The sequence below is a fragment of the Arachis ipaensis genome, chromosome B10, assembly GCF_000816755.2.
Source record: "Arachis ipaensis cultivar K30076 chromosome B10, Araip1.1, whole genome shotgun sequence".
Lineage (NCBI taxonomy): Eukaryota > Viridiplantae > Streptophyta > Magnoliopsida > Fabales > Fabaceae > Arachis > Arachis ipaensis.
In genome coordinates, this window is record NC_029794.2 from 1,635,532 (window position 1) to 1,648,532 (window position 13,001).

Genomic DNA, 13,001 nt, shown 5'->3' on the forward strand with positions numbered 1-13,001 from the left:
ATCTAGAGTTTTTACCTTTATAAAATATCATAAAATAGTTAAATTGGACGAGAGCAGGAATAAGATGATAATCTTTTAAAAGGTTTTCATGTTGCATTCCGTTAAAGTGAACATTGAAAAATAAATTAGTTAAATTCACATTTAATTATTATTGGACAATTAGATTTGATGTAATTTTATTCTATTCCAGTCAATCAAATAATAGAAAGAAAAAAAAAAAGAATTAGGAATGAAATTGGTGTAGGATGTAAAAGTATATATGTACATAAAAATGTGGTATGTGTTTGTTTTAGAATGGGAAGAATATAATCAATGATTGGATTGATCCCACATGGTGAGAAGATACTTCTGGCACTTGCTGCAACAGGTGGCATTAACATACAAGAAACCAGGGTGTGCCCTTTTGGTCCTTGCTGAAGTGGACAAAAGGCTCCCATGGCGTTTATTCTTGAGGTTGTGTCTGAACTCAAGTGCCAGCTGCTCAAACACTTCCACCTCAAACATGTTGATGGTAACGTTGGGCTTCATCTTATCCCTCACAAATGCAAAAGCCAATTGATCTCTTGGGTTGAATGCCTCCAACTCGTTGAACATTAGACAAGAGAATAGGTTACTTCCCACTCCATGCCTCCGAAGGATCACAGCACTATCTGGCACATCTGTCCAAAACATACACAATCTCATGCATCTTAATTAAGAATAAGTACAGGGAGCCAATGACCTAAGCGTACAATGTGTACAATGGAGGTTTAGGAAGTATTAGAGATATAATCATTAGTGTTACATTGTACTATCAGGTTACGCTTTTGGGATGAGTGGTTTCATGATATGGTATTAGAGTTCGCTGCCCCCAAAGCATAAACTAGATCCAAAGCAAAGAAGATGAACTTTGGGACCACATTTCACGGAGTAGCCGTGATTACTTTTTAGTGATCTACTTTTTTTTACTATTATTTAATGAAATTCATGGGAAGTACCTTCCCCTATTGAAGCCATTCCAATCCTAACTGCGGCACAACTATTAAATTGAATGTAACTTGCAAAAGTCAAATGCTATAGTTTATGTAATTATAGAATATAGACTTGAGGAATGCTAGGGGGCAGCAACTTTTGTGATTTGTAGTCATCAAATAGCTATCAATGATGGTTTTAATGATGTAAGATTTCATCCAATTGTTCACTTTTCTTTGTTGGTTACATGTTGGCCAGAATTTAACAAAGTTGCTGGCCCTCTAGACTTTTCCTATAGACTTAGATGATTGGATTATACTTACCAAGCAAGTAACCATCATGGTAATTAATTATTTTTTGAAATTTCAAAGTTACCTGAAGCATAAGGGAGCTTGGTTGGGGACCATGGTTGGAGTCCATGTTCACAGTAGGTCTCCATTTGGTGCTTCAAGGCGTTAATATCCCACCATTTCTTCCATCGGGCAGTTGCCATTGCTTCTTCCATGGTATGAAGAAAATAAGGATGTTTTGATATAGCCATGTCCACATTCTGAGATATAACAAGCGAATGAATCAACAGCAGAGGATCAACCACAAGCTGCAACTTTGCATCCACCCAAATGCTGAATTTCGAATTTGGGAACAGCCTATGGACTAAGTATTTTGGTATGATCCCATTCATTGCTGGGCTCTCATACAACTCCTTCACAACCTTAACAATCCTCCACACACCTATCTTATGCTCTTTTGATTCCCTCCCTATCATTCCATGATCTTCAAGACCCTTCATTGTCACCTCATCTATAAACATGAAGAAACACACTTCTTCCACTGTTTTCCCACCAATTCCCTTCGGTTGCCGTATCTTATCATGGTCATTGAAGATTGCTGAAACTACTACTACACCTTCACACTTCTCCATCGCAATTCGATCTAAATCAAGCCTCAAAGTGCATTCCCATCATAATTCAGATTATTTATGACAATAAGCATACTATTATCAAACATCAAATCATGAAAATTCGGAACTCACCGGAATCACTGGTTGGAAATTTCTTGAGAAATCCGCAGGGTACTTGAGTGTTATCAATTTGATGATCGAAATAAGAGAACCTCGCCTTGATGCTCAAGTTCCCACCAAAACTCTCTGCATTCCCCTGCATGTAGCGCAGAGCACTCGACTCCTCAGCTGATGAAGAGTCCTTGATCAAATTCTTGATCTCCTTCACAACATCCAAGTAATCTGAATCCGATAACCACAATCCATTAGTGGAAATTCTTCAGCTTTATCACAACAACAACACAAATTCAGCATTTTCTATATTGGGAGAGAATCACACAGAACAGAGGAATCGACGCAGAGCACCTGAAAAGAAAATAGGAGAAGTGCATGTAGAACGTGTGGTTGAGACAGCATACTTGTGCTCTCCATAGGAAGAAGGGTAAGAGAAGAGAGGATCCTGAATTGGATCCAAAGGGGAAGATCTGAATAAGCATTTGGATTGAGAGAGAATGGTGTAGAGAGCGACGAAAAGAGTTGTGAAGAGGTATAACAGAGAAAAACAGAGGAGCTTGGATTGGAAGATTAGAGGTTTGGTAGTGGTAATCAGCTTCCCCATAAACTTTGTTTTATTATTTTTCTGTTTAATGGCATTCTTAGTTTTGCTCTTTCTCAGAAAAAAGAGGGCATTGATGATGAGAGAACAACAATTTGTTCATATGTGTAATGTGTGCCTAGAAAAAGGACGGTTTTTGGGCCCTGCATAAAAGTGGGGGTATTCTCGCAAGTTAGTTCGAAAGCAACAAAACCTGAATCGGTCAAGATTAGATAAAGACAAATATATAATATTTAAAACAAGGTTTAGGTTAGGCGGCGCCATTAAGATCTAATTTAAAAACTTGATTGTATGGTGTCATTATCAACGTTGATATTGCTTTATCGTATTTTGTTATTTGGTAGAATATGTATATATTGTAAAGATGAGTTTTTTTTCCTTAATCAATGGGCATTAGCTAGAATTCATGAATATTTTACTTTATTAAACAAACCAATGATTCCCTTTCATAGTTGTCATTGATTCTTAATTATTGTTATTACAATAATACCTACCCTGAAAGTTGTTAATAATAATTGAACGCATGAAAATATGTATGTAGTATTTCATTAAAATAAATAAATACAACACTTTGATATTAACACAGATTGATTTAGAGTTTACATAATAAAGCATAGTAGGTGAAATGCTTGTAGTGCAGATTATTTGGGGTCTTGGTGGGATTTGATTATGGCTTTGTGAAGTCGTTTGACTTTTCCTTCAAAGTCGTCGAAATTTTCAGAGGGTGAAGCCTCGAGAAAACGTGGGACATATAGTAGATCAAAATGCACATGAGGGTCAATTACATGAACGTATTCGTCCCAAGAGGCTAGAGCGTCACCCCTTTTGCCCTGCATTTCCTGTATCATTGCCTGTGAAAACAGAGTGAGTCAGAAACAGCAGAGCATGATTATTGAGAGATGTACGTACGGTACGTACCTTGTATAGTGGGCGCCGTGCATCTTTAAGAAACTCATCTTCCAAGCACGTACATTTCAAGGCCTCTTCAAACTTCCCCTACCATCATGTCACTTTTTAATTTAGATGTGGTTGGAAACGTATAGGATATAGTTATGGAGTGTATAGATACTTTATACAACTGTGGTGTCAGGAATAAAAATTGGACCGTCTAATTTTTGGAACACAAATCGGACTTTTCGATTTATGTATTTTAAATTTTTTTAATATTTTAAACATAAATCGAAGAGTCCGATTACTTTTGCCAAAATTTAAACTTTTTCTTCCACACTAATCGGACTGTCTGACTAATAGGCTTAATTTTTTTCACAAAGAATTCAAATGGTCCGGTTTTTTCATTTCTTGATTTAGAAAAAACTATCCCACATCTATGTCTAGCACCCACATTCTCCACAACAAAACATAACACACATACTTCTCACATCCAAAAAAATGAGCCCCATCATGTATATATGAAACTTAATTATTAATACTTTCTTTCATAAACCTTTCATTATCTTGTTCCATTCAAATAAATACCTTGTAAATCAGCATTTCAACCAATAGCATTTCGAACTCGTAAGCTTCGTGTGATTTATTTACATCATTCGCTCGTTTGATTGCTTTTGTAAGTATTTCCACTGCCGAATCTTCTCTGCCACTCATTTCCAGCTTCGCCACCGTTTTCTTCAAATTCAATATATACAGTTAGAAAAGAAAGAAAGAAAGAAAGAAAGGGTTGATTGAAGGTGTGAAACCTGAAGCATGACTAAATCGGGATGTTCTCGTTCAAGTAAAGTCTCTAGAAGCTTCTCAGCTTTGTCAAGTGTTTCTGGATTCGCTTTAGCCGCTTTGAAATCCTCCAATCTCTGCCGTGCTAGGGCTCCACTATGTACAATATCCGCAGCCAAGTAGCTCCTTACGTCATCATCGTTTGTGGGCCTGGGCCTGAGCCTGGGCCTTCTCTTTCTCTTTATGACATAACAAATCCATAGAGACACACACCCAAGGATCACATACACTGTAGCTGTCCTCCCATCTATCTCATACTTTGATGTCATGCAATTCCTCACACATTCGCTCAAACTTTGAGCAAACCAAAAATTAGAAAATTTTTCTACTGCTTGCTTCATCATTACACTCAATAGTAATTCCATGTGAAATCAATTTTCATGTTTTCTCAGTGTGTGTCTGTGTGTATATATTGCTTCCAAAATGCTATCAATGAAGCATATTTATTGTGATCCTAGTCTTGGAAGGCATGCAAAGAAATGTATATACCTTTTCCTCAGATATATTTTCCTTTCTCCAAGCAAAGATTTATATTCGAAATGAAAAGATACCATAAGCACTAGGGTGGACGATATACGAATGCAGAAATAACTCACAACCTTTCTCATGGGTGTGTTGTAATGTGGAAACCATTCTATCAGGAAATATAAAGATTACTAAAATTAGCCTAAAATATTAGGAACCACTCACATAAAGACGCTTAAAACGTCTTTTTTTTTAAAGATGTTTTTTTAATAATTAAAATCCAACCTATATAATCGATCAAATTGTGTTATTTTTGTCAAAATTAGACAAAATAAATCAGTTTAATCAAAAAATTAATAAATCAAATCTTGAACCGATTTAAATTAATATTTTTTATAAAAATAACTATAATACCTCTATTCTAAAAAATGACTTAAAATATTTTTATTATATATTTTAAAAATTTTAAATTCTAATTTTTCTCTTTTTTCTATGCCATCATAGAATTAGAATTTAGGATTTTTAAAATTAATATATATAATAAAAATATTTTAAGTCATTTTTATAATAAGAGTATTATTGTAGTCATTTTCTATAATAAGAGTATTATTGTAGGATTTATCGATTTTTTGGTCAAATCGATTTGTTTGATCTAATTTTGATAAAAATAACACAATTTGATTGATTATATAGATTAAATTTTTTAATTATTAAAAAACGTCTTTAAAAAAAGACGTTTTAAGCGTCTTTATTTAAGTGGCTTCCAAAACATTATCAGTTTCTCAAAACGAAGGCTGGCAAGATTTGCATCCTTTAATTCGTGACATGTTTTCTAAGACAATATATGCATCTATCAGATCTCTATAGTCCGTCTTGTGTATAATCATATAATTATTGTTAATTGAAATATTATGAAAGATTATACAGCAAGAATTGAATAACTAAGAATACTTCACGAAATTAAAAAAAAATGATGATATGATGATATTCAGTTAAGAATTAATCATGCTCTCTCCATATATACGACAAAATACATTTTTTTTTGTTTACAGTGTGTGATTCATCTTTATTTTTTAACACTTTAATCTTTAAATAAATTTTAATTATTAAATTCATTTTTAATACTTTATTTTATTAGACAAATTAAGTTAACATAAATTCACCTACTTTTTAGATTTTATAATTTAAATGAATTATCATTAATTGAAGTATTATAATGTTATCACATTCTTATGACATATTAGAGCAAGAATTAAGTAATTAAGAATACCTCACAAAATTATATATATAAAAAAGAAAGATGATATAATGATATACAGTTAAGAACTAATTATGCTCTCTCTCTATATATACAACAAAAAATTTTACTTGAACCATTAGTATCTTCATTCCTGATTATCATTTTCAATTATACTGACTCCAGCTTCCTTTAACATATTTTGTCCCACAGTTTCAACTGTAGTAGCATTAGTTGCTTCATTTCTTAGCATTGATTAGATCTGAGATTCTTCCAGCAGCAATGTAAATGCCAAAAATCAGGAGTGAATCTGACTATCTGTAACATGCTCTGTATAAATACTACTTAGCACATGTTTCATACATTCCCCCAATTTCACATCACCATGGATTAGGCAAGCAGAAAGCAATGTAGCCCATGCGGTTACGTTGCCCTTAATAGGCAAGCTTTCGATTAGTTTGTGCACTTCATGTAGCATCCCTGCTCGACCCAGAAGATCAATGAGAGATCCATAATGTCCAACTCGTGGTGAAAAGTCATATTTGCAGACTATGCTCTTAAAAATTTCCATCCCCTCAATTACAAGCCCTCCATGGCCATAAGCACTGAGAACTGCCAAGAAAGTAACCTCATTTGGTCTAAACCCTTCCTTCTCCATCCTGTTGAAAAGCTTAACAGCATTAGTCGGCTGGCCATCAATTCCATGACCTGAAATCATGGCTATCCATACTTTTCTATCTTTACCCTTCATCCTTTCAAATACGTTTGTAGCTTTGTCTAGAAAGTCACATTTGGCATATGCATTAACAAGTGTTGTTCCAAAAACTGCATCCAACTCTAGTTTCTCATCTTTTATAAAACTAGTAACGTATCGTACTACTTGCATAGATCCATAAGCAGGGCAACCTAAAAGCAACCTAACTAAGGTAGAAAAATTAGATTTAAGACCTTCAAGTCTCGTTTGCTGCAACAATTTCACTACTTTTCCAAGTAGTCCATGCATACTTGCCGATCAAACAGTTCCACAAGATAACATCCTTTTGGGCAACACCATCAAAGCCAAATAGATACGACCCATTCTTGTATAGAGATCAATCAATACAGTAAGAACATTCAAATTAGAACCAAGTCCTAGTCAGATATAGTAACCATGGAGACACTTGCCTCCAAGAAAATCCCGCATGTCAGCAGTTGCCGACAAAAGACTCAATGCAGTTGCAACACTGTCTTGGACCTCGCAGCAACGCATCTTCCAAAACAAATGAAAGGTCAGCTTAGGCTGAGAAGCAAGAAGGTGACAGCCATCAAAGTGTTCCATGAAACCAAGTCATTTCATTGGGAAAATTCATCAAACAGGTTGTGGGCATCTCCAAGTCTCCTGTAGACACAGAAGAAATGCTATTCCTGAAATTAAGAAAAAGCAGGCCTCGCCCAAAGACAAGGTTAGAAAGCCTAGTACAAGCCTTGATGACAGTGATGAAAGAGAAGCTGTCGATGAGAATTACTTATATTTTATTTTTATTATACCAATAATCAATTCATAATTTGTAATATAAATGTAGCCTGAGTGAATTGATTTTAATATAAAGCCTTCCACAAATATTATTATCCACTTGTTGACAAAGTTGGAAAGGTACTCCGCATAATTCATGTTTTTACATTATTGTAACAGTTCTATGATTTATTACCTTTGAATAATAGAAAACATGTAATGGAATAATGACATACAGTTGAATATAATTGAGATATGAATGGACAGTTAAGCTACTTTTTTGCAGATGAATCGGATACATGCAGCATAATAAGCTTAAGAATGATTATGATTTATGAAGTAGCACTTCACATGGTAGAGTTATGTAACTTATATCTAATGGGACCCCAACCCTATGATACTATTAATCAAATCTCAGTAAAGCCCAAATTACTGTCTGCATTCTCACATCACTTGTCTCCAGGAAGCAGCAGGTTCAAATACAATGACACATACATATTTTTGATTTTCTGAGGGGTTCATGTGCACCACGTTAGCATGCATAGACACCTATCCATCTCTCTCACCTTTTCCCTGAGCTTTCATTCTTCCGCTTTAGGACAGAAGAAAATAGAAGGACTTAAAATATTGATATTAAAGTCTCCCTTTGAAAAAGAGATTTCTATGGTGGCCCTATGCTGATGTATATTTCGCCAAGGAATAAAGCACGACCGCCCCATTGTCCTCTTCTGGATAATTATTATAAATAACCCAACGTAGCCTTATCTTTCTGTACTTTTTAATTACATTTTCATCATTAACTTTTTTACACTTTTGCATATTCAAGGTTGCAAAAGTGCCTAAAGGGAGAAGGAATAACAGTCCTACATCATCATCATTTTATTATGCGACCATCTTAAGAAATAAGAATGTACCTTAACCCAATTTCAAATGCATTCAGATTCATCAACTAACTTATTCGAATCAGGTGGAATATTGTGGGAAAGAAAGAAACCTCTTATTTTCCATATACAACATTTAATTTAAATATAAAATTTTGATTCATGTTAGATTATGTTAGGGACTTGGGTATTATGGGGTGCTCAAAGTCCCACATCGAGTAGTATGGGATGCTTGATGTTGTATATAAGGAGAGTAGTTCTTTTTTTTAATAGCTAGCTTTTAAGGTTTGGTTTCTCACTTTCCTTAAATACTTAATAGATTACCACATTTAACTATAATAATTATTGCTATTACAATTTAACTCTATTATGCATATACTGGAATATAAACAGTAATTTTTTTTAATAATTTATACATTAATATTAGAAGATTTCAATTTTGTAGAAATTAACGAGTGATTTGCATAACACTAATGGATTCCACCTTACTTACAAGATAGGAAGCTTTTCATAACCACCAATAGGATGACGCATATAAGATAGAGTAGGCTAGCCTCAATAATACTCTCTCATGCATTATAATGCAGAGAAAGATAGCCTTTACTCTTTCTCCTCAAGCTGTCACACATTTTTTTCTTCTTTAGGCCAATGAAATTTAAAATCAGCAAGTTTTATCAACGTATGGAAGCCTAATAAGCTCTTTAAGAACAAAAATTTGGTTATATATTCTCACATCTTATAACTATATATATGCAAAATTGTATAGTTGTACCTGGCCTTGTAATGAATAAACATAAATGACGAATATGGCAAAGAAGTGAGATAGAAACAAAAGCGAGATTAAAAACTTTACATATAATGAGGAACGTAGAAGCTAAGATATATTTGGTATTTTAAACTAGAAATGATTCTGTTGCAACATCATCTTGCATCGAAACTGAAAGAATGAGGTGGCGTTTTTGTCCCTTTATGTACCTAAAAATAAGCTAAATTTCACATCACATTGCGGCCACATGGTAATGTTGCTAGAATAATGTGACTAATGGTGGGGTTAAGTGGATGAAAGAAATTAAAGTATAGCCACTTGAATTAAGATGTTTGGTAGTACTAATAATCTTCATCATCAATTCTCTCCCCCATCGAAATTGAACTCCTTTCTTTTGCTGCCCAATCTTTTGGAAAGCGTGTGCTTTCTATTTTTTTTACACAAAATAGCTAGCTAGGTTGCCTTTAATAGATAGAGTTCATGAAGTAGTATTTCAGATTCTGGAAAGCTCCTTTTGGTTTGTGAGACAGGTCACCTTTTTAGCCACTTGAATTACCGCATGATGCACTGTAATTTTGTTCACACATAAAGGGCTGAAATTACCCAATACACAAACATCCAAAACATGAAGCTTTGATGGTATCCCTTGTGAACTACCTGTATGTATGTACCACATCGAGTGAGATTTAGAAAGTATTAGAATATCATAATTAGGAAACAAAATAAGAAAAATATCAAAGAGTTTAGGAAAGAAAGGAAGAATTATTTAAAAAAATATTATTTTTGTTATTCATATTTTTCATTTTGTGATTACAAAATTCTTACCAATATATAGACTAAGAATACACTCTTTATGGAATAATATTCTAATAAATTACATTGATTTTTTTCTAATCCTCTTTGATATTTTTCTGATTTTGTTTCTTAATTATGATATTCTAATAGAAAGATGGATAGTTTTAATTAAAAGTATTAAAGCCTTCATTTACAGCATGTACCTTGGTGTGAGTGGCACGTGAGGCAAGGGAAAAGGAGGCGGAGGAAGAAGAAGAGGAAGAAGACGGCGATGAAGAAGAAGATGTGGTTGCAAGAGCAGAGAAGCCAACATTGTAAGTCATAGACTCATCAGGTTGAAAAAGACCATAGTTTCTTTCAGAGGTAGGTCCAGGCTTCAAATCTTCGTTGAACAATGCAAACAAGTAAACCTCCAACCTCATCCTGGGATTCAAAGGTGTGCCTTCATTGGCCATTTGCCTCCTCAACAAGTTACGATTGTAAGTAGCGGCATTCTGCGGAGTTGCACCAGCTTCGTCTACATCACCCTTGGAAGGCCAACCGGTTTCAGAGACTCTGACCTCGATCCCCTTGAAGCCCATCTTGGCAATGGCGAAGTAAACGGCGTCGACCATTGCATAGAGCATGTTGTCGTAGCGAAGCTTGGTGTTGGGATCAACCATTCCCGAGTTGGGATTGAAGAGAACGTAGTCGAGTGGAATCTGATTAGGCTCGTCTTTGTATGCAAAGTATGGGTATGCATTGATCCAAAAGGGGGTCTTGGTTGTTGAGAGGAAGTTCAAGAACTGGTACATGATTGTAGATATCTCGGCCTTGAAGGTGCCGGCAGAAGGAGGGTAAGACTCATCCAGAACCGCCAGAGAACTGGGCGTGGAGACTTGGATGTTGGAGTATCCTGCTTTGGTGAGAGCGTTGTGGATGTTGATGACTGCAGGGACAAGGTGCTGGATGAGAGTGGTGTCGTCGTCCGTGAAGACTTCATTTCCAACCTGAATTCCGCTGATCTTTGTTTCCGGTAGGTATGGTAGTATGCGGGTGCTGACCCACTGAGACGCCGCTTGTGGATCGTCCAGTTGGCTTAGGATCTCGTTCTCCACCGTCACGATTAAGTCCATGTTGGAGTTTGCGAAAGACCTGAGAATGTCAGGGTTGGTGTCGTAGATTCTTGTCTTTGTGATCCTTAGGGTGCTCAACAGTGTTAGCACTTTCTCTGGCTCTGGTAGATTGTTTGCTACTTGCCCGTAGTTGATTCCGAATGATTCAACTCCAATATCTGCATGCATGGAATGGAACGAATTGAAGACACAAAATAAAGCAGAACAAATATAGTAAATTAAATGAAAGCAGGGTATGTATGTACCTGATGATGAAGAGAGAAAACATGCAACAAGAATAATAATATAGGTGATGCCTATTGTTGTTGTTGCCATTATACTAGTTGATCAGGGAGGGATGGGAGGAGATTATATTGTAGAATTGTAAAATGGCAGATATATATGATTATTTTGGAATTCCTTTCTTTTCTTGTTTGAATATTTTTGGAGGAGGTCAAATAAGTGGATTTTCCTGTGGATATATAGCTTGCCTTAGCAGTATTCCACTTCTTTTTCAATTGCCTTCTCCTTTTAATTTCCTTATATATATATATATATATACATCCATACACATATTCTTAATGAACAGTGTAATCTTTTGGACTAGGTTGTCTCTTTCCAACCATGCCAACTTTCCATTTTCATTATTTTGACCTCAATACCCCTCATCAACTCGCCAACTTTCTTCCATCAAAAGCAAACACAAATCCCCCACTAGTCGGTTAAATATTACAGGCAAGTCATCCATCGCAGTATCCCAATATTTGAGGTAAGGTCAAATATTACACCACCTTAATCATCACACATTCCTTATACTAATTTACTTTCTTATAATTATTAATCTTAGTCAACATATCATTTTTTAAATAAAAAATTAGTTTTATCTATTTGTGATAAAGGTGAGCACAGGTCGGTTTGATTCGGTTTGGTTTAAATTTGTGTTTTTTTGTATATGTATCCGAACCAAACCAAACCGATTAAGAACGGATTGGTTCGGTTCGGATAATTGGGTATCCGATGACTTTGAAATTCATAAAAAAACCAAATTTTTATCTTAAAAATTCAACAAATACAATAAAAATGTAACATCAATAGAAATAATCTAAACATGTTAAACACTAAATATATTAAAAACTAAACTTATTAAAATCCAAACATATTAATAATGAATTATCATTGTCTAATGAAAAAGTCATATATATATTTTTATTTTTTTTATTTAATTAATATATGATGGGGTCGCGGGTTGGTTCAAGTTCCGCACCCTCAAAACCGATACCCGAACCAATCACTAACAAAAATTATCAGTTTGATTCGGATTGAACCCAATTACCCGTTAGTTTCAGAACCAATTTAATTGGTTCGGTTCGGATTCATACGAATAATCGGATACCTGTGCTCACCCCTAATTTGTGTATGTGTATATATATTATTTTACACATTTTTAATATACATCATATAGAGTCAGGAGTGGTCCTTTATTATTAGAGCACTTAATGTTAAGAGCCGTGGGAAGATACGGTGCTTTTATTTGTATGAAAAGGCAATAGGAGGTGCTGGCCACTGACCCTTTTTGACTTGGAGATGCTTTCTCATGACCATAATTTTGAGCAATTTTAGGCATCTGCACCCTTTTTCACAGCAGTACATGATCACATATATGGATTTTGAAACAAAAGCATGTATACATCATGCTTCTGACTTCGGATATCCATTTAATTAGCAAGGACTAAATTGTTTTTTAAGGTCTGCATGTGATGTAAAGTATGAATATATACATGTTTTGTTATTTATTATTTTGATTAAAGTTATATGGTTCGTTAAGTTATCAAGAATTATGTCTTTGTGAACCTTTTGATAGCGCTCTTAATTAATTTGGAATCCTTAACCTTAATAATAAGATCCCCAAAAATGAAGTCAATTGATGGCATGAATTGAAGCTCAATAAACTTTTCACAAAAAGGAATTCGATTAAC

The 13,001-nt window shown here is 34.8% G+C and overlaps 3 protein-coding genes and 1 pseudogene across 4 annotated transcripts; all 4 read right to left on the reverse strand.

Annotated features, from left to right (window-relative positions):
• On the reverse strand, positions 208 to 2,733 carry LOC107624403. Its single transcript, XM_016326900.2, has 4 exons — positions 2,318 to 2,733; positions 1,985 to 2,194; positions 1,327 to 1,884; positions 208 to 659 (listed from the first exon to the last, which is right to left on the reverse strand). The coding sequence occupies exons 1-4, from the start codon at positions 2,568 to 2,570 to the stop codon at positions 310 to 312; spliced, it is 1,371 nt and encodes a 456-aa protein (XP_016182386.1). The 5' UTR covers positions 2,571 to 2,733; the 3' UTR covers positions 208 to 309.
• Positions 3,083 to 4,698, reverse strand: LOC107621626. Its single transcript, XM_016323660.2, has 4 exons — positions 4,262 to 4,698; positions 4,044 to 4,190; positions 3,486 to 3,563; positions 3,083 to 3,418 (listed from the first exon to the last, which is right to left on the reverse strand). Exons 1-4 carry the CDS (start codon positions 4,658 to 4,660, stop codon positions 3,209 to 3,211), a joined length of 834 nt encoding a protein of 277 aa, XP_016179146.1. The 5' UTR covers positions 4,661 to 4,698; the 3' UTR covers positions 3,083 to 3,208.
• Positions 6,009 to 8,074, reverse strand: LOC107622051 (annotated as a pseudogene).
• LOC107624442 (glucan endo-1,3-beta-glucosidase 14) lies at positions 9,201 to 11,551 on the reverse strand. 2 transcript variants are annotated; one of them, XM_016326936.2, is made up of 3 exons: positions 11,292 to 11,550; positions 10,135 to 11,204; positions 9,201 to 9,793 (listed from the first exon to the last, which is right to left on the reverse strand). In XM_016326936.2, the coding sequence occupies exons 1-3, from the start codon at positions 11,359 to 11,361 to the stop codon at positions 9,716 to 9,718; spliced, it is 1,218 nt and encodes a 405-aa protein (XP_016182422.1). In that variant the 5' UTR covers positions 11,362 to 11,550; the 3' UTR covers positions 9,201 to 9,715. The 2 variants fall into 2 exon arrangements, with proteins under 2 accessions (XP_016182422.1, XP_020969350.1); XM_021113691.1 differs by having other exon boundaries at positions 10,135 to 11,551.